The sequence below is a fragment of the Lottia gigantea genome (assembly GCF_000327385.1).
Source record: "Lottia gigantea unplaced genomic scaffold LOTGIsca_51, whole genome shotgun sequence".
Classification (NCBI taxonomy): Eukaryota; Metazoa; Mollusca; class Gastropoda; family Lottiidae; genus Lottia; species Lottia gigantea.
Window position 1 is genome coordinate 1,782,016 of NW_008709752.1, and position 22,685 is coordinate 1,804,700.

General features: G+C 32.2%; 2 protein-coding genes across 2 annotated transcripts; both read left to right on the forward strand.

Annotated features, from left to right (window-relative positions):
* Positions 1-5,944: 5,944 nt before the first annotated feature.
* On the forward strand, positions 5,945-11,752 carry LOTGIDRAFT_165500 (hypothetical protein; the record flags this gene model as incomplete). The annotated part of the gene is made up of 6 exons (XM_009062513.1): positions 5,945-6,020; positions 6,884-7,120; positions 7,742-7,955; positions 8,363-8,475; positions 9,650-9,733; positions 11,103-11,752. The coding sequence occupies 6 exons, from the start codon at positions 5,945-5,947 to the stop codon at positions 11,750-11,752; spliced, it is 1,374 nt and encodes a 457-aa protein (XP_009060761.1).
* A 2,590-nt stretch (positions 11,753-14,342) lies between these two features.
* Positions 14,343-15,289, forward strand: LOTGIDRAFT_165501 (hypothetical protein; the record flags this gene model as incomplete). The annotated part of the gene is made up of 3 exons (XM_009062514.1): positions 14,343-14,397; positions 14,448-14,614; positions 15,065-15,289. The coding sequence occupies 3 exons, from the start codon at positions 14,343-14,345 to the stop codon at positions 15,287-15,289; spliced, it is 447 nt and encodes a 148-aa protein (XP_009060762.1).
* Between the last annotated feature and the right edge of the window lie 7,396 nt (positions 15,290-22,685).

Consider the following 22,685-nt stretch of genomic DNA (forward strand, 5'->3'; position numbering starts at 1 on the left):
CTAGTTTAAATGAATTCAGGATCAAAACAGTACTGAGTTCAATAACTTCAATGCGCAAGCGCAATGTCAAGGGAGGTAATTGTACCGGAAGCTTATACGGAGCATTCGGAACAGCATTGTTATTTCGATAAATTTGGCACACGACATTAAATTTTAAATATCAATTATCTTATGTCAAATAAATGAGGTGGGCGTGGCACATCCGGGTTTAATTACTCATTATTGACATTTTTGGCCAGAGTCTTAACTCGAAAAGAATATGTTTGTTCATGTTTTGAACCACTTTGTCTTAGAAAGTCAGTTGTTCCAGCTTCATAGTTCCAAAAAAGGAACAGGTTTTGGAAATTCAAAATATTAAGTTTTTGACCTTGACCTTTGTTGACCCTGACTTTTGTAGGATAAAACGTCATTGGCTATCTATTTATACTTTTATATTTGTTGTTTTATGTCAACTTTCGGTTTTATAGCCATGTGCAATTTGAAATTTTGATGACTTATATCTTGATCTTGACCTTCTCCTTTATAAGATCAAAGATCATTGACCTTGGCTATCTGCTGATATCATATCATTTGTGTGGTCTGGCGTCTACTTCCGGTATTGGAATCTTCGAAATAACGAAAATTTGCCAACTTAAGACTGTTCTTGCACTTGACCTAATTATCGTGGAAGATTTATTTTTTCAGCCTCTTTAGCAAATTGCTACATTTGCAAAGTCCCACTCTGTGCCACGTGTGGCTCTAGTCTTTCTTTGCTAACAAAACTTTAAATCACACATAGTAGTTGTTCATTAAAGGGACAAGTTTGCCATTTTGGGTGTTGATTTAAGTCCTGAATAAATGTAAATAGTCTTCAGAAATACAAGAAATGTACGAAAATCACATAATTCCTTTAAAAAATACTTCAAACTAGGAATTTAACTCACTATTTCCAGGGTGAGCTGCAAACATTATTACTGGTAAGCTCAGCTAAAGAATTCCGGTTTCTGAGACTAAAGTATGACTGGTCAAAAAACGGCCTTTAATGTTAAACATTGTATACATTGGCCATTGCTTACTAGTAGACAATCAGTGATCCAATGTATTATTGGCGATGTCGAGCAAGGACTATTTGAACCTTTCACATGAGGAATTAAATCAATCACAAGTGAGTAAGTATTGTATAATTAAATATAATTATGATATCATACCCAGCATGGCCACACACCCTTCGTTGCCGCTCAACATACAATTTAAACGCTCAAGGGAAGTAACTAATGAAAGTAATTTTTTCGTACCTGCCTTTCCAACGTATCTGCCTAATAGAGGTCACAGTTGCTGTAAGTTCTAACCTTAGTACTGTTTCAAGGTTAGAAAGAAATACTCTGGATTAGGTGATTGCATAACGACAATAATAATTTGAGCGGCTTATAGTATTTTGTTGAGTAGTTTCCGTCGATTTCCAACTAAACATCTTGAAACTCGACCCGAATATTCTCCTTAATGTGATCACTGCAATGAAATAAGACTTATGATTGCGTCTTCATGTAAACGCATGTGATACCAATGTTTTCAATGCTTATATTAGTACTATTTAGTAGTCTGAACTCAAGTACCCTATCTGTCGGATGGTTCATGTTTTAAGACCTGATCTTAAAATTTAAATGATCACATGATCTGTGACACCCATCAACACTGGTCTCTGAAATCTCTCAGAAGTCTCAGATGCTGCAAAGGCTGTCTGGTTCTCATTCGCATTTTTTCAATCAAAATTTCAACACCTTTCTCATCACTCAAATCTTTCGGGAACATCTGATTTAATCTCACAATTGGTGAAAAACCCCTAAAATAGAGATAATTCTACATTTGCTATTGATTTATCTTAAAATATAAAAAGAAATATTTATTTAATAACTTAGTATTATATTAATGATGTAGTGCCTCCCTGGAAATTAGCAAAAAAATAAATTGGAATTATTTCACAATAATAATAATAATGTATATTTTTAGAAAATATCAGATTGCAAGTAAACACGGCAATGTCGTATGATAATTTTATATAGCTAACAGGAAGAGGATAATTTTTATTTTACAAAAATGGAGGAAAAACCAAGTAAAAATATCGTTTGAGGATTTTAACCAGTCACAAACTATCCAAGTCGAGGACAACTTGAATGTTGAAATCGTTGAAACACGATGAAGATGATATAGAAATAAAAGAGAAACACGATGATGGAGAAATTAAGGAGAAATAAATAGATAAGAAACAACTTTTATTCTCGATTTTGCTATACTTTGAACGAGATTTGATTTGTTAAACGGAATTGTCTTGCTTACAGGAATTTTTTATCATAGAAATTAAAGATAATTATTTTGCAGAAGTAAATGAGCAACGTGATAGAGAGCTAACATACAACCAAAACGACAATTTACAGCGAAATCGGAAACACGATGCTAATGAGCTTAGAACGAAACAGGTAAAAAATAGAAGTGAATATGGTTAGACCGAAACATCTGCCTCTAGTGTCTTGAGTCCTCCGCCGCGGACCGCTTTCGCCATCCCGCCAGGTCATTTGAGACATTATCTTCGTGAATTGAAAAGCGCGTTTCGTGCAGGCTGCAATAAAAAGTTGGGATGTTTTCATTACATATAACGAAACAAGAAATAAATCTTGTTCTATTTCAACATACAAATGTTTAGCAATCCCACTGTGGCGAGTTTGAACGTGATTTAAAGTAAGCGAGCAATGTCATTTTTTTTTTAAATTTTACTTGTAATATCGGCGACTGCATTTTCGACTTTCTGTTGTTAACTAGTAATTAGACCTAGTCATAGATCTGTAGGCTGAAGGTTGCATAGCCTATATGACCTAAATTTAAATTTCCTCGAATTTTAAGTATTGTAACATGGCAATAAAAGTGGAGCATCTAAATTTGCTGCCTCTACACTAGTGGCATAGGTTAGCGATAATGAATGGGTAAGCATACCCTGCCGGGAACTATACCCGTCATAGCTGTTCAACATAAATAACAAATAAGAACGCACCAACAGAAGAAATGACGAATTGACGACGTAATTAATGTAAATACATCTTGTCCAATTCAAGGGAATAACTGATGAAAATACATTTCATCAATATCAGTTGTTTCTGAAACACGTGGAGCGAGCAGAATAAAGCCTTGTCTTGCCTTCCCATAATCGACTTAATCATACAGATGGATTTTACATTCATCATAACACGAAATACAGTATGCATATTGGATTGCCACAACAGTTACATTGCAATCTCCCACGAGGTAATTCAACCTGTTAGAACTTAAGAAATTCATAATGATTTTAGATGTTAATAGCCACAATTCAACAGCCGTATTTGCAATATTACGAATCCCTATTCCACAACTCGGAAAATTATTTCTTTTTTACCCTCTAGTTCTATTCTTTGCCATTCTTCAAATGCTTTTTCCTTTTTATTCATTGCATAAACCTTTTCAGACATATCTTTGTCTGTTTCGCGACTTCTGGATTTGGCGATACACCGATTCCGACATTTTAGTTCCAAGGTCATGTTTTGGTGTGTTCCTTTAAAGGAGTGAGGCAAGTTTCATATGTTTTAGGCGAAGATTACAACATGCTGAAAATGACAACTTGCATGACAATACTTCTGTGCAAAATTTGTGGTAAATAAAATACGTGTCTGTGCTTTTAACTTAAGACTGACAGTCAAAGCATCATTTTTGCCAGGAAGCGTCAGACTTACATCATCTCTGCAAAAGAAAGCTAAAACGATCTCGGAAACCGGATGTTGCAATACTAGTTATTTGCGTTTGAAATATCGGATCTTTTTGGTGTCAGAAAACGTAAGATACCCAAGCAGTTTAAGGGTTTTTACTCATCTATACTTCTTAACAATTTTGCCATAAACAATAGTATCAATGATTTATTTGCTTTTCTCTTTTCTTTTTTCGATACAAGGCATTCGATAACCACCAACTGATTGTGGAAGTGACTTCGGCTCATTCCATTATTTCTTTTATTCTTTTTCAGCTCGTGTGCGTGGTGTGATTGGAGATTCTACATTTAGACTTGGTGGTATGGGATGTATTTTAGGATGATGAAAAAGGGTTTTCTCCCAGCTCATTTTCAATCATTTTTAATCAGTGTTCTACAATCTGAGGTTTTTGTTGTAAACAATTTTGAACTATACTGGAAAGGCTTCAAAAGCTCACTTTCAAACATTCTGATACTATCCCTAATGATTCCATTCTTACAACTCATCAATTTCTGTCGAAATATTTTAATTCACCTACTGTTCGTAATAGATTACGAAACCTTTTAGGCACAACTCTAAATTTCGGATTTCTAGAATTAGTTTGTTACAATAATAAATGTTAGTGTCGAACTGCCTATCAGATTAAGCTCATGTCGGTGGGTCTACGGTTATAATAAGTGGACAATGCTTCGATGAACGGTTATATTTGGGGGTGGGTGTGGGGGAGATGGATTACGATGGGAGTTTGTGGGTTATCCGCGGACATTTTTAAGAATAAAAAGCCGTTATCGCCATTTCCAGCAATCTGAGAACGAACATCGCATGCACAGCGTTTCGTTTTCCTCCCACATTAGTCCAATTTTAAACAGAAAAAATTGACTTAATCTGAAATTCGACTGATTTCGAAATTCTTTCAATAGGTGTGACTAAAAGGCTTTTGAAGTATTCCAATGAAAGTCATCATAACGAAAAACACACCCTACTTACCTATCAACCTCAAATATGAAATCACAAAAACTTTCAAAAATATATTTTGCATTAAATGCAAAGGTCGAATTATGAGGAATTTTTTCATATTAAAGGGGTATTCCACTTTTATGTAAAACGTTTTCATTATCAAAAATCGTAAATTATACCTGAAAATATTTCTTAAGTATACTATTTATATCTGTGTAACAACTTGATCAAACCGAATTCCTTTAAAATTGGAGAGGACTAATTGTTAATTAAATAGCTTGGCTTAGTTTTGGTGATTGCTTTATAAAAAAGGAGACATATTTCTTCCAAACAACGAACTTTAAAACCGTACGTAATGTTTTTAGATTTTTTTGCCGTTGAAAATGAACTGCTGGATTTGTTTAGTTAAAACTTTCAGATATGTTAGAGGGCACATTTTTCTAGAAGCGTATTTGTTTCAGCCCAATCGGATTTGATTAGACCTGATACGTATTTGTTTCACACCCAAATTAAATCAAATCAGATTAGCCTAATCGACCCACCCCCTACTTGTGAGGGGGTTTGATGGATTTGGTTTTGATTAGGCAAGATGCCGGCTCACGGAGAAGATGAAGCGAGTACAATGTTTCCTAATGACGGCGGCCCTTTTCAAATCTATTTGACATATTTGTTTCAACTCTCAAATCTGATTTGATTAGATAATCAAATCCGCATAGGTTGAAACAAATACGCTTAAGATGTTGGTGTATAGTCTTCACAAATTTGAACTTTAAGATGCAACTTGTACTCCTTGTTCGTAAGGTTAAATATTCTAAAAACTTGTCAATATTCCGAAAAATTAATGCTGAAATCAATATGCTATGCTTTTTTAAAAACGGAGGAAGATATCCGTGTATAAAATTTTGTCCATTCAATATTGATACATTTTGCAACCGCATATTGTTTTATTTGTTTGTTGTTTGTTTAAGGGCCTAATTTATGTCACAACATAGACACTATTACCTTAGCACGACTGTAAACGCGCAAAGCTTGTAGTTTCAGTACAGAAGGGTACATCGTGCTAATGAACGATATACTATTGACAAGCAATATTATTTATATCTGTTCTATAAGATTATATTTCATTTTAATAACTATAAAATTATCCCTTTGATTGTTATTAAATTGAATTGTTAATGATGTAAGGTAAGCTTACCAGTATTGGAAAGACCAGAGAATCTAAATCGTATTCGTTAACCAAGATGGCTGCCACTGATGTCGCAAGGATAATAATAGTTGTGCAGTTTTTTATTTTTGGAATGTATAGCGTTCTTTCAGGTAATCAGGTATTTTCTTCAATTTCATTCTTGCCTACAGGAGAAATAAAGTTGTTTTGTGTCGCTCTCGTCTTCGACATACTCACCTCACCAATTATTTGTTAAAATCGTATTTTGATTACTTATAACCATATCTTTTTTGGAATGTTTGAGTTTTTGTTCTCTGATTGAGTGCAAGCATCTCAAACCTTTGAGATCCCAGCACTACCGTGCTGGATCTTTACATCAATTATTTGATCAACCTTCTATTTATGAGAAGGTTGTGGCTTTTTTTAAAAAAATTTTAAATAGATTAGTCATTGTTTGTTTTAAATATTTTGTTTGTTTTTAATACCACCATGTGGTGTAGTACCTGTGATATTGTTTTTAGTGTTTTCTTTTTGTAGTCATTAAATGACTGTTTCTGTGATATGGTTTTTATCTTTTTTTTTTCTTTTTTTTGTCACTATGTGACCTTTCTGTGATATTGATAGGTGTTTTATTGTTTTAGTTTTTTGATTATTTTAACGTATTCTGGAGCTATATAGCCCTTTTGGTGCTGGTGCTCCTTAATGCATTTCATTTCATTTTGAGTTTTTGTGTATTGTTGTAGTAAGTGTGGATTATTTAGTGTAATTTTTTTAGTATCATTGTTTATTACCAGAACTTTAAGTCAGGTCGTTCTGTGATAGTATTTATTTCGTGATAGTATTTATTTCGTTTTGGCTGCGTTTTATTTTTTTTATGCCAACATTTAATGTTGAGCTTTTCTTGGCGCCTACCTTAATATGAGTTATTGCCCTTATTCTTAAAAACGTTTCAATGGGGGTGATATTCCTATGAGTAGATTTTGTTTTACTCTACACGGAACGATTTTATTTTCAGAAAAACCGATGTTGTTTACATCTTTCCATTATTCAAACATAGTAAAAATTTGTATAGATAAACAATGGCAACAATACCATGCCAGCTCAGATGGTAATATAGTATTTTTAACAGCAGATATCAAACAGCGTGTCTTGTACTGGGTCACAAAGAATGGATACTTCTCTATGGCTCTGGACGGCAAGAAGACGGTTGTGAATCTGTCAAAGAAATTCGGAAATAGATTAATTTTCAAAGGTAAAATATACGTATTCTCTAAAATCGAAATAGTTTTGTGGGCTTGGATGTAATATTAATTTGCAATGTAAAAAGCAACTATTTTGGTGGGATTAATTATCTACAATTGGACAACTTCCATTGTTTATCTACAATAAGCCGACATGTTAACCTTTTATGGATTTATAATATAAGGGGTATTTTTCTATATCGGGGTACCAGTATTTCACTTGTGGTGCTTTTGACGAATTAGTTAAGGAAACATAAATATTACATTTACCCTCCTATATTCTATACAGGGATTTTAGTTAACAATCCAAAATATTTAAAGAAAACAGTGAATATGTTGCAAAATGTCAAAATCTTACGAAAGAAATTAAACAACCTGCCTATCCCTCTGTAAAAAGAATACAAACTCATCCTCGTCCTGACGCAGAAAATATATTGAGATCCGCTTTACTTATATCATTGAAAAGAAATGTTATTCTACGCAGTTCACATGATGGCCTTGAATTAGTATATCATATCTTCGTATTCTATATTTTTTAATATTGTATATTATAATAATGTCAATATTTCACGATGCTATTTCGTCATATTTGCAAATCAATCATTTTCATCTGACCCATTTCTTTCTTAAAGAATTTTTACAGCGCGCTGTGGTTTTGCGAAAATTAGATGATATAGAGTTTTTGGTACACGATGGAGAGATAATATTCGCTGCTATTCATTGGGGTTTGATGAAATTTGATGTGAAGAAGAACAAACAAGTTTTCAGTTTGACAAATTCAAATATAAAGAAATTTAACCCTATAAGTTCTCTGCATGAGATTGATACTCATGCTAATGAAGTCTGGTACGTTACTTGTTTAATATGTTGATATAACAGCTTCTCCCTGTCGACTGTGGTTTGACGAATTACAGCATGTACAGCTGTCATTTTACGACCGAAATTGGATAATTTTAATTAATAATAACCTACACCATATTACATAAAAATTGAAATTATTCTTTGTCAAAATAGTGAGAAAACGGACCAGAATCCCAGTGAACACGGGTTTTGCTTATAAATACATGGTTAGACTAATGCAGGTGGTTAGACAAATTTATTTGAGGTACACGGCATCTTATAACGTGAAGTGTCTCGCGCACACCTTACAGATCATTATTCCACCAGAACGACACGACAGAGACTTGCATCATTCTCTGAGATAAATTGGACCAAACAAGCCGTTGATACGATCTTGATCTATTGTGTTGCAGTTTGTATTGGTATGGACCAGGTGAACAATTAAGCAGATATTTTATAAAATCTAATATAAACCAAGTGGTTGTTCAGTTGAGCCAATCTAACTGGATGCCTTTGAATGTGTACCGTAAGTATTTCCTAATGTAACAATGATATTTTCTTTTCGTATTATTTCCACGACATAATCCGAAGAAAAATAATAATCTATAAAATTTCTGGATAAGGTAAATACAATAACAAAAGTCGGCTTAGTAAGTTAAGGTTAACGTCTTTGCTGAAAGGTTTTAAACAATTACAATCAAATGTACACTACGCATTATCTTTGGTTAGTAGGTGTGTGTAAGGTGATGATGTTCGTTTCATTTTGTAAAATAACTTCTGTGATTATAATGAAAGGAATTAAATGGTTGTTGAAGTCGCCTCACACACATATTCTCGGCTACAAATAAAAAGCCGTACAAGCAAAACAATTCCGTTTACCATAAATCTCGTCCACAGCATGACAAAATCGGGAGCAAGACTTGTATAGTAGTGGGCTCAATATCATATCAGCTTTTTGTAGAATTATGTAGAAAAATAAAATCCAAGTGAATAATAAAATAACATCTGCTTATACTTAGCAAACATGATGCACCCAGCAAGCATAGGATCATTACTAACTATAGTCTCTGCAATCGTTTTAGTTGTATATTAAATATGTCGAGAGTAGTACTAGAGCTTTCAATATGTCCGCACTTTCCCCATTCCATTTAATTCCATGGGAAAAAGTGCGAACATATTAAAAGCTCCCCACAAAGACCTATACACCCTACATTCCATCAACCCCCCCCCCCCCCCAAAAAAAAAGTTATCCATGCCCTACATTCCATTAATTCCCCCCCAAAAATGACCTGTTCACCCTACATTTCATCATTAAATTAACGCATTTAAAAATAGGATGAGTTTAATTTTAAAACACGAACAACACAAATTCGAAGACGGTATTTTTTCATCAATATTTTCTCTAGGTTCAAAAATAATTCTAAAAGTAGGCAGATTTATTTTAAACAATAAATCCCTCATTTCCTCAGAAGCTAAAGCTATAGGATCTGTTGCGGAAGCGGGAAAGAGTAAAAGTGACGAAAAAAGAATTACAACTAATAAGAGAACTGCGAAACAGGAGATTAGAAGTCAAAGGAAAAGGTTTTAAAGTTATAGGATAAAAATGATAGTCGCTCACACTCCTAAAACTTATTTTGGTTCAGATATACGAAAGTGATTGGGCTCTCTTCCTGGTTTTCCATTTGCAAAATATCTTGGAGAAAAACATCTTCCGGGTCATAATTACACTGGTCCAGGTACTAGGTTAGATCTACGATTAGACGAAAACGATAAACCCAAACCAGGTAAAGAACCTGTCAATAGAGTTGACGCTGCTGCACCTAAACATGATATTTTATACAGAAATAAAGACATAAAGTTTAGACACGAAGCAGACAAACAAATGATAATCGAACTTGAAAATATTCCAAATTCAACTGTCAAAGAGAGAATGCAAAAGGCTCTAATCATAAAAGCAAAGATGAGTATGGGCTTAGCAGATAAAATTCACAAAGAATTTAGAAAAACTAAAACTTTTCAAAAGTATTTGAAAAAGATGAAATCTGGTCAGCTGATTTAATTAATATGCCAGTCGAAAGAGGATATAAATATTGCTTAACATTTATATACAAGATATGCTTGGGTTATTCCTTTGAAAAACAAAACAGGATTATCAGTCAAACATGCTTTTGAAACGATTATGAAACATAGAAAACCACAGAAATTAAGGGTAGTTAAAGGAAGCGAATTTTTTAATAAAAATATGAAATCACTTGGGTTTAAAATTTACAGTACTCATAACGAGGAAAAGCTGTAGTAGTAGAAAGATTTTACAGGACGCTTAAATCAAAACTGTTTAAAAAAAATTCACAGAACTAAAGTTTCAAAAATGGTTAAAGATTTTACCCACTGTAGTATCGGAATATAATAATAAAATTCACTCTTCCATCGGTGTTTCTCCAATAGTAGCTAGTCAAAATCCAGATATCAAAAATTTTCTTCTATCCTTAATATTTTTGATAATGAAATAAACAATTTGAATATTAAACCCAAAATTAAAGTTGGAGATCGCGTTCGTATTTTCAAATAAAAGTAAATTCGAAAAATTTTATGTTGGATACTGGAAAAACGAAATATTCATCGTTGATAAAGTAATCAGCACATCACCTCCAACATATGAATTAGTCGATCAAGACAAAGAACAAATCATAGGTAGGTTTTATCAAAACGAACTTCAAAAAACTGACTTTTAAAAATGAATTTCTTTCTCTATAAATATGGAACTGATACAACTACAAACTTTCAACTTATGAGATGGGCGAATGAGTTAAATATATAATTTACTATTGTATGAGAGATGAAATAAATGATCGCAAATGTAAGAAAGGTAAATTTTATGCTATAACAAATATACATACTTCCAATCAAAGCGGAGTTCATCATGCTGCTTTGTACAAAGACTCTTTAAATAAATAAAATTAATTAATAAAATAAATTTCTTTGATTCTTTTGGATTAGAACCAAACAAACCGAACATTTCAAATTCAATTACCAGGACAAAAGTTTTGTGGACAGCTTTCACTTTGGGTTTTATATCAGTTAAGCTTGGGAAAACAACAGTTTGAAGAAATTCTAATAAATTTTACTTTAATAAAAATGGCAATTTTGGTTTAGGTTCTTTATCTTTAGAAATTAAACAACCTAACACTACAGCATGGATAAATAAAGCAAAACCTTACTTTGTGGATCAAATCGGAGACACACTTCAAGGTGATTTAGATATGAACAATTTCAAAGTAACTAATTTAAAATCTCCGGAAAATGATAATGACGCTGTTCACAAGAAATATTTACGGGATCAAATAAATTCAATTGAAGTAAATAAAAACCATTTAGAAGCTAAAATAAGTAATGTGAAAAGATTCTACAAACGTCAGCTAATTAATAAATTTTTTATCAATGATACTAAACTACAACAAGGCGTAGCAGGTTTAATAAGTTTTATTCAAAAACAATTGTTCAATGTAGTGAACAAAACTCAGTTACAAAATTTAATTTTATTAATATCTAAATTAGATGATAAGATTGCAAAACAGAAATTAGACATTCAACAATTAATAGATAGCATTCCAGATGAAAATGAAGATACATTTCAACAGGAATTGATGATCTGGAGACTAAACTTAGCAGTCAATTACAAAAACAAAATACAAAATATTGATGATAGTGTTATTCAACAAGAGATAACCACTATTAATAATGAAGTTTTAAAACAGGAAAAAAATATAGCCACATTAGAAAAAAATCTCAAGGAAGAAAAATAAATAAAAAAATATGGATTTAAAGTAAAAATATAAATATATTCTGTTACAAAGTTTGATAATCCCCATAACATGTTTAATGGTGTATTTAATCCTCAATCAGATTTTGTTTTCCGAGGAAAAATTCTAATTGAAATTATTTTCCTTTGTAGGTAAAAGTTGATTCCATATTCTTCAGACAATACTCACTTACATCTAATCAATTTAACGCTCGTAAAGTTCTTCAGTTTATCAATGGTAGAGACAATGTAGAAACTAAAGAATTCGAAATTAACGACGAAAAAAGCAAGGCTTATCACTTATATGAAATTAAAACGAGTGGAAAATATATAGATAGGTTTAGAATGTTAATCATACCAGATAAAAAAAAAATGATTATTCTCTTGAATTGAGTGAATTTGATATGATATTGGAGACGGAAACTCCACCATTAATAAACAGTTAATTTCACTGCCTAAAAATGGAATTAGATAGCAGACAAAACAGAAAAACTAAAACACTTCAACAAATGCACAAAAACATGGAGTAAAATTGATTCTAAGCATTAGAATCATTAAGCACAATTCTAACAGTAGGAGTAACAGTGGCAACAGCTTTAACTAGAGGATTAATGCTTCCCATAATTGTCCCAACTATTTTAGCTGCATTTACTGCTGTTCAAACATCATCTTGTGGATTGATTTTTACACCAAAACATCATTATGGTTTTACATCAAAACAGAAATCTCATTATAAAAAGAAAACAGAACTTTTAACATATCTTAATAAATTATTTGTATTTTTCGAAAGATCAAGGGAAGATTAGAACATAACCATAAAAGAATTGGAAAAATTCAATGAAATTTTAGATAAATTTGATGTAGAAATATCATCAATAAAAGTTAAAAATTCCTAGTTAAAAATAGATACTAAAAAAATATGAATATAATTGAAATTCTAGACGATGAAACATTCATATCAAATGTGCTTTTTTCCAATGTTATCAAGGCTATCTCTGAATATTTTCAACATTTAAAGGACAAATTGAATTAGATGGAGAGATACTTCTTGATAGTGAACACAAACAAAACATGCAATTTGCAGGCTTTAATACCATTACTTATCAAAATTTCTTTGCAACAGTGAATGTAAAATCAGTTGCTTCTTATTGGTATTCTACAGGAAATATCATTTTACCTAAAGACAATTTCAAAGAAATAAAAAAATCAAAAAAGTGTAGTAGTTCCACCCTACTCAAAAAGATAAATGAATATGCTGGTATAAATTGTTACTTACCAAGCGATGGACACTGCTTTATAAAGTGCTCAAATCGTGTTTTAAACAAAGACTTCACAAAAGAATTTCAAGATTTCATCAACAGTTTTTCAAAATCAAATAGAAAAGGAGTTATGACAACTGCTAGAATCAGTGAATTCAATAAGAAATTTAATACTTATTTTCAAATTTATATGCCCAAACATAGACATTTTCAACCAAAGAAAGTATCCGAGGAATTAGATTGGGTATTTTACTTACATAAATCACATTTCTGTCTCATAAAGAGAAATAACAAAACCTTAAAGATTGCATTGATCAAATGTTGCAACGTTTAGGAAAAGTAGATCAAAAAAGATTAACATTAATTTCTCATAACGGTAGCGGCTTTGATAACTTTGATTGTGCTTTAAAATGCAAAAAAAACTAACACCATGTCCATTAGAAAAAGCTAGGGGCATTCTATCTCTACCTTTAACTTATTCATTCACCGATGAAATATTTACAGAAAAAATGGAAAAGACAAAAACAAATAAATGGCAACTCTAATTATCTGCAAAATATTAATTTCTTATATTTTTATCAACATGAAAAATCTAGTTTGGCGGCATGGGGAAATTCACCTAATCTACAAATGAATTTGAGAAAGATCACTGATATCCATGTTGCTAAATACACCGAAGATAATTGGGAATCTTTAAGACATGAATGGGAACCTTATGCTAAAAGAGATACGTTATAAAATATAACAAAGTTATGAAGGAAGTTGTATTCCAGAATATTTCCAATAATCTAACGGTTCCTTCTTTATCTTTAAAGGGTTGGTATTATTTGTATCATTACCATAAAGAAATGGTTGAAGAAGAATGGTATGAATGGTTCCAAAACACACTGAAAAAGAAAATATAGAAAAGGTTTATTCACACATCCCTCCTTTTATAAGACATTTTATAAGACAATCCATCCAAGAGTTTCTGCTAACAGAAAATCATTTGAAACGAACAAAATGGATGAAATTTGTAATGTATTAAAGGAATATACAGAACTCGAGAGTAGTAATATAATTACTTATTTAAGAATTTATTTAAAGAATATAGTAAAAGTAATAAAGATAAAACGGAAGTTAATTCAAAACTTAAAAAAATAAAATGTACTAGACTAATGGCGTTCGACGCCACGGTTTGTATGCTTCCGCCATGTCAGATTTAGACAGGGAATATCATAAAGCGGAAGACCGTTTCTACCAGAAGAAAATAAAGAATTTGTTAAGCTCTTTAATGAGCAGAAATTCATACCTAGAACAGCTATCTTAAAAGTCTGGTTTAAATATCCTACCAACATGTTCTTCCAACCCATACCAGCTAAAGATAAAATTACTTTTACGAACAAAGAAGGTAAAAGGAAACTGGTACTAAATTCAGCTTTAGAAATGGTTTCTGTTCAGATGTTTTAACAGTGGTTGATTTTCAAGAAATAGTTAAAGCCGGTGGACGAATTATTAGAATATTAGATGGTATAGTATATGAAGAAAATTGTAATACTCCACCATATAGAGATTATATTTTAATTTTGAAAGATCTTAGAAATAAATATAAACGAGATGGTAATATTGTAGGTAGTAATTGCATGAAATTATTAGGTAATTCTTTGTATGGTAAATCTATTCAGAAGGATATAGCTACATCGATTCACATGTCAAAAGCTGTCCTAAAGTAAATGAGACTCAATTTATCGTTGAGATAAATGAAGAAGAAAAAGAAGTTGACTGATGGATTTTATAAGGCGGAAATATACATACAGATACTGATAGTTTTTACATTTCATCTAACAATTGGGATAAATTAAATGAAGCTGCGTTGGTATCTGAAAATGATAATTGTAAAGGAAAGAATGATTACGGTGATGGTGGAATTATATGTGGTTTATATTTAGCGCCAAAAGTCAAATATAATATTATTCTAACTTCCGATGGTATTCTAAAGGAAAGGAAAACGTTTAAGGGTTACTCTAATGATAAGATAAGTGTAGAAGATTATATTCAATTTGACGAATGAATTTAAGAAAAGATGGGAAAAGAGTTTCACCAATGGAATAGTTATTCCAAAGGATGATGATAAACAAAAGAAAGTTTTTAGAAGTTATTTGAATCTCGTTAAGAGAAAGAAACCGGGCAACGAAGGAATCATGTATCGTTATGGTGAAAAAAATGAAGAAAACTATGAATTTGATGATTTCGATTACCTTACTATTCAAGAAGAGAATGAAGAGTGTTTAATTACTCAATAACGTTTGTTTTAAATGAAGTTGAATTACAATTTTCTCGTTACTAAAATCAATAAACCTATTTTTACCACCTTTGATTTCCAGATTTATATCTTTAATCATAAAGGAATTAAGTGGTAAATATGTTGTTTGAAATGGTTTCTCTATACTTCTATATCCAATTGGTACAGTGAATGTTTGAATGCTGTAAATAAACTGGCGTTTGTATTTGTTGAAAAATCCACCGTTTATCAAATTACAGTTAATATTAATGACATCGATATCATTCTCGATATTAGATTTGTGTGGTGCTAATGTTGATACCTTATAAAAAAATTTTTTTATTAAAGCCTAGTAAAGTATCTAATGAATTTTCTACATTGAAATCAACCTGACTCTTATTTCTTAATAACAATTTTATTTTGTTCAGATTCAAATTACCTTCGAATTCAATATTGTTTGTACCATTTACACTTCCTCCATATTCAGATAGGTATTCGTTAATGGCTGCGTATTCGTAGCTTCCTGGAAGTAAACTTATGGTTTTGAATGTAACTCCATTGATATTTTTATTTGGTTATTATTTTCATTGATATTTCTAATCGAATTGTAAATAGAGAAATACTTTAATCCCGATTCATACTCTTGATCGCGATCGTGTTCATACTCATAATCTAGAGACATTTAATGTCTGATTTATTTGAGGTGATAACGAATAGTTGTTCTTTATTTGACATGTTTAATCATGTTTTTATAATCATTTTTATCTAGTATACCTTTCTAGAGGAGTCTTTTTAATATGCAATTTACTTCATTATATTGTCTGTCTGATCGATGACCTTCCTTCATTGCCGCTAATATTATTTGTAATCTTTTAAGTAGTTCCTCGTTGTCGGATAAAAACGTTATACCTTATTCGGATACCATATCTTCGAATTCGTCTATTTCTTGTGTGATTGAAGTGTCATCTGAGTTCTCAACTTCATATTCAACATCTAATTCCTCAACTTCATATTCTGGTGCAGAAAAGTAGGACGTAAAACTCCATTTCATTTTCAACTTCATATTCATCACTAATAACTCTCTTATATAGTTCAACTTCTTTCGATCTTTTTGTTTCGGGTCCTGACTTTCTAATTGCATGTAGAAAATTTGAGTATGCTACTAAATCCTTGTAATCGGCAATGCCAACATCCTCGCCATTCATTAAATCTACTAATCCTTTTGATAATGTAAATATATGCGTATCGATTTTGAATTTCCACTAAATTTAATTCTAAATCCATTAAACAATAACCCCTCATAATCAACGATTGGTGTAATACTCTTTGGTAAATCTGATTTAGGGTTTGAAAAAAGACGAGTTATATCATCAAATATCCTAATTATAATACCACTATATTCAATCGGTTTTGGATCGGGGTGATCTATACGAGGCGTGGGTCTATATTCTAAAGCTAATTTCTTTTTAATATCCTCTTGAGTTTTTAATATTGGTTAAAAATTTTTGTAAATTTTCTGTTAATCCACGTTGTTGTAATTTGTTATTTTCAACCTGTGACTTCATTGTACTCTTAGCTTTGATATATTGTGTATTTCTTTTTGAAATATTATTCCAATCGTTACTAATTTTTTTAAAAATAAGATAGATATAAGGTGATATACGCCCACTGGCAGCTTTGATTTTGAATAAAAATATTTAGCATTAAAGTAACACCAGTATGAAATATTCAACCTTCAGTCATGCACTTCTTTTGAACTCTTTAGCGCAACACTGAATAATATTGAGCATGAGTTATTGCCCTTGTTCTTGAATTTTTAGCTCGTGAAAACTCTAAAAGGCAAATATTCAATCTTCAGCGCGGGACTGAATAATAAAACCAAGTTTTGTCAAAATCCAGCCAGAATCATGCCTTTTAGTGTTTAAGAGCTAAATTTAAAAGCGTTTTCAAGAACAAGGGCAATAACTCATACTCAATATTTTTCGATTTTTCTGATTTTCAATAGGGTTTATCTTTGGGTGATAACAAACACTCATGCCAAGTTTCGTCAAAATTCGTCAAGAATTATCCCATCTAGAGTGTTTACAAGCTAAAAATTGAACGCGTTTTCAAGAACAAGGGCAATAACTCATACTAAATATTTTTCGATTCTTTTGATGTGCAATAGGGTTCATCCTTTGGTGATTACGAACATTCACACCAAGTTTCGTCAAAATCCGTCTAGAATTGTGCCTTTTAGAGTGTTTACGAGCTAAAAATTGAACGCTTTTTCAAGAACAAGGGCAATAACTTATACTAAATATTTTTCGATTTTTCTGATTCTCAATAGGGTTTATCCTTGGTTGATAACAAACACTCACGCGTTTTCAAGAACAAGGGCAATAACTCATACTTAATATTTTTCAATTCTTCTGATTTTCATCTGGGTTCTTCCTTGGGTGATTACGAACACTCATACTAAGTTTTGTCAAAATCCGTCAAGAATTGTGTCTTGTAGAGTGTTTACGAGCAATTGTGAACGGACGGACGGACCGACTGACAACGGACATGGGTGACGGCAATATACGCAACCCATTTCATGTGGGCGTATGGAAATTAACATATGTCGACCATAACTCATTCAATCGCAGGTTTTCTAGTATTAACAAATATATATCCATGATCATCTGGGTTTCTCCATTGAGCTTTATAAATTTTTTTAAATCTATCTCTATCAATTCCGTGATTTATCGACTGAATGATTTGAGATAAATCTTTGTCGTTTAATTCAAATAATAAAAAACAATTTGCATTTTTTGTAATAAACATAGAATCCACCCCGTAAAAAGATTGGGATTGGTATATGCAGTGACAGTTGTGATATCTTCCTTTCGTGAAGAATTCTTGTTCTACACAGTCGTCAAATACTATACTATTAAGTTCTTTCGCTAACTATCAATATTAGACAAATTTAAACTTTTATGTCCGTTGGATTGAAAGATGGATTCTTTGCTTTAATGAAGTTCTCTATGATATCTTTTATTTCCACTTCTTCTTCGCTGTCTTCAAAATATTGAAATATGTCTTGAACATCTTTCATTGGTAAATATTCTAAAGCTTTGAGGAATTGATAATATGATCGCTCTGGTGTTGTTGTGTAGATATACAGAGAATCGAAATCTAAAAGATTTAGTGTTGTCAACATGTTAAAAGTGAGATGGGTTTTCCCAGAACCGGAACTTCCACAAATACACATGAGCATTGGTTACTAGGAATTATTTCTGAATGTTTGAATTTCTTTCCCATTTTTTATCTATTTATTATTTCTATATTTTTGTTCCAAAAATCACTCCTTCTCCTTTATACTTTGAAAGAATTAATCCTTCTCCAGTGTGTATGTTTTTTGAAAGTATTCCATCACCCTTATGTTTGACTTTCATTTCTCCCGAGTCGATTTTGTCTATGATACTGTTTAATCCTTGTTTAACAGTTTTCCTAGTTTTCCAAATTCTTTAACTGTACCTAATATATCTGCCACTCCTGAACCTTTTTTTGCAGTAGCTGCTTTATGTGCTTCCTTTTCAATTACTAAATTATGTCTACGATCTTCGGCGTTTCAGCATCAGCTGCTTTATTTTCGTTGGCAGCTTTTACTGCTGCAGCTGTACACCAGTTATTGCACCCGCCGCAGTAAGACCAGCAAATTTCAATGGTAGGAATGGTAAAAATCCACCTTCCTTTGCGTTCGCGCCAATTTTTTCTAAGTCTATTTCGTCTTACAATATTTGTATGTATCAATAAGTTTTTTTTAGATACGCTGATCTTTTTACCGTTGTAGGTTATTACAGTTGGTGAAGCTGTTTCTGTAGCTTCTATTATTTTGTTAACTAAAGTTGCTGTCTTCATTTTTTAAGGGGTATTGTTTTACTCAATTCGTATCATTCTTCTATCTGCTATTTTAATTAAATGAGCAGCAAACAATACCCGGTTACATCTCCTTGTGTTTTTTCAATATTAATATATATATTTACTCCTGTTTTGAAAAGATCTTCTTGGTGAGCTGATAGATCAAAACAGAAGATTGGGTGATTAAGTGCAAAATCTACTGAGGCGGATTTCCAAATAATTCACACATATTTAGTTTCTATTCAATTCATTATAATCCTTTGTGGATGGATTAATTGTTAAAGTTTGGTTAGGATAATTATTGTTGTTTAATCTTACTTGAACATTATGGATTATAGGATTATATTTTGGTTCAATGCCACTCTAAAGACATTATTGTTATTCGTCTGAAAGTCTGGTAAGTTCTTGAAACCAACCATTAAATAGTGGATTCTCCAGTTAAAGTCATGCTACCTAGCGTGTTATGACAAAGAAAAGCTATTTCAATATCTTTAGTCAACATGTTGAATATTCTCGTTTCTACTTCAATTGGTGGTTTTATGACAGGTATATAAAGTTGGAGATTCGTTATTTCTAATTTTACATTGGAAGCATTCTCTTCAAAGAATATCTTATCATCATTGATTTCTCTTTGTAGATGAATTTTATATGGTAATCGTACGGAAACCTTTCTGTGTTCCAACCTAGTAATAATGGATTTAACTTCCAATTTACGTAATTACCTTAACGATTATTATCAACGGAATTGTTGTACTGAAGTACTCGTTTTTCGAATCCATGATTAGCTGCTCGTCCTACTTTGTCTTTGAGCAATAGCTCATTTGGAACATTTCGTACTGGTTCTTTAAAAGCACTTCCATCGCAAACATCGGGTATCCAGCCTGAATCGGAATTGAAGTCTTTAGGATATAAAACTGTTTTCAAAATTTTATCAAATTCCCCAGGGTGTTTAATGGTTTGTATAGGATTTGAACCAGCTTCCAAAACCATCTCGCTAAATAAAGATGGAAAGAAATTGTTTTCTAACGTTGTACTAGTTTGTGGAGCTCGATTTTCATTGGTAGTTCCATCTTTTATTATGAAATCGAATCTGAAATTAGCATCAGAAAGAAAGAACCAATTTGATAATGAATTTATTTCAAAGGTAATTCTAACATCATCATTCAACTGGGATTCAAAAGTTGGTCAGATGATAATATAATCCTCTTTTTTCTTGTAAAACGAGTAACGAATCGGATCGTATAATTGAAAGATTGGATCTAGTAGGTAATTTTTTTTTCCATGTTTAAGGTTGAAAAGAGACTCTATTAATAACTCTGTTAACACGAGGCTATAAAACCGGATGTTAAGCAATCAAGGAAGTTATTTTGTATGTATAAGGGATTTTTAATATGCTCTGTTCTTTTTCGTTAATTATTCTATCTAATGTATGGATTATAGGATTCTGATTTAAGTTTTTTTGATAGTTGAAAATGATGGCCAGAGGATGTGTTTTTTTTAAATTGTGATTTTTTGCGGTGATTTACGAGTGTTTTGTGTTACATTCTATTCCTCTCACGTGACCTTAACTATATAAACACATTGGTTACTAGGAAGTGATTCTTTAAAATCACTACTTAGCAACGTGTGGTGAAGGAAGAAAAAACTCGATCGATAATCAACATGTTAGTCAACAATACCGCATTTACTTCCTTCTGTGATTGATTCATATACTACAACTACAGATTCAATTGAGTTAATTTAACAGATTAAACAAATTCATGTCTTATGCTTGTTCGTGTTTTTTGAAATTAAACTCACCCTATTTTCAAATGAGTTAATTTAATGATGACATGTAGGGTGAATAGGGGGGTGGGGGGAAGTGGTGGAATGTAGGGTATGGATGTCTTTTGGGAGGGCGGGGGGGATTGATGGAATGTAGGGTGTATAGGTCTTTTTGGGGAGCTTTCAATATGTTCGCACTTTTTCCCATGGAATGAAATGGAATGGGGAAAGTGCGAACATATTGACAGCTATTGTGCTACTGTCGAGTTACACAACATCTCTTTAATTGAATATTTCAAGAAGATTTTCCGTCATTATTGCTCTCTATATTTTAGAACAAAGGGTTTACTGGAAATATCTTCCTGGCAACTATTTTAGTACTAATTTTAACCTACAGAACAGACAATCTTGGATTTCTGGCGATATTGTTTATGTAATTTTTGATGGAATTATATATTATTCACATCACAGGTAGATATATTGTACACAGAACAACAATGTCTTGAGGGTCAAAGCGGCCAAATACTGTATAAGAAATAATGCCCTGTATATTTGCTGACACTTATTTCAGAATCGTTCTAAAGAAGTGGACAAATCGTATGGAATAATATTGTTTTGTGCAGGTGATAATTTTTGCGGTGTAATGAGACGCTTTGATATCCAGCATAAAACTTTTGGACAATCGTTGATCAGTTATTCTATTCAGTGAGGCTATATCTTCCGACATGAAAGGGATTGCAAGAGAGAAAAAAATAGTAAAGTGCAAGGGAATTACGCAATTTTATCAAGGATCCTGAAAGGTGTTGAGGTTCCAGCACATGAGCGGTCTTGGTCGGAGACGTTTGTCGCCGATCACAGTCTTGTCTTGAGTTTCAACGACTGGCACGGGCACATGAGGAGACAAAAATCTGTAGTCGGTCGTTTTCCACCTTGTCGATAATCACGTGAGAAGCAGATAATTATCAAACCTGTTTGATATTATAAATCCTGTCGGCGATACGATAATCTTGTTGTTGAAGAACGGGCATGCGCGAGATTTTAGTCAAGATTCGAGTCGGAAACAAAAATCTCCAATCAAGACCGCTCGTGTGCCTACACCTTAAGAGAAAGACAAGGTTGAAAACCCCTTTTCTGGGAAGTATAAGCAAGTTATCTTCACTTCATCAAATTATGATTATGTATCAATTATTTGTCTACCCCAATTTGCTAACCAAGTTCAATTTCAACTCAAAAAGAGTAGTGACAGTACCCACAAGCCATTTGTTTAGTTATGTTTTGAACGATATATAAGATTTGTAACACCAAAACAGTTTGTGGATACAACTAGTTGACACATCGGACGAAACAGGTCATTTATATTTCCTTTTTTTTTTCAACATTTCAGAAACATTTCGTCACAGTTATCCAAGGTAGTTTATCCTTTGAAACCCTTCTATAGTCCTTGTCCTGCCACATTCGTTTACAAATTGGTGGTCATTCCTGAATCTGAGCAGACTGTTATTAGAGACTATGATAATCGGGGCGACGACAAGATTGTAAATGATGACGATCAAGATGTTGATGAGGGACATGACAAAGATGATGTTAACACTGGTGTCTGGTCAACAGTAGGTTGGAGTTTAGGATGTTTCTTTACATTATTCACTCTGGTGATAGTCTGCCTCAGAATATATAAAATGGTCAGGAGAAATCTAGTAAGACAACCTAATCATAACACAACAGAAGAAAATATATATGATATACCTGAAAATATCTACAAAGGTGATAAT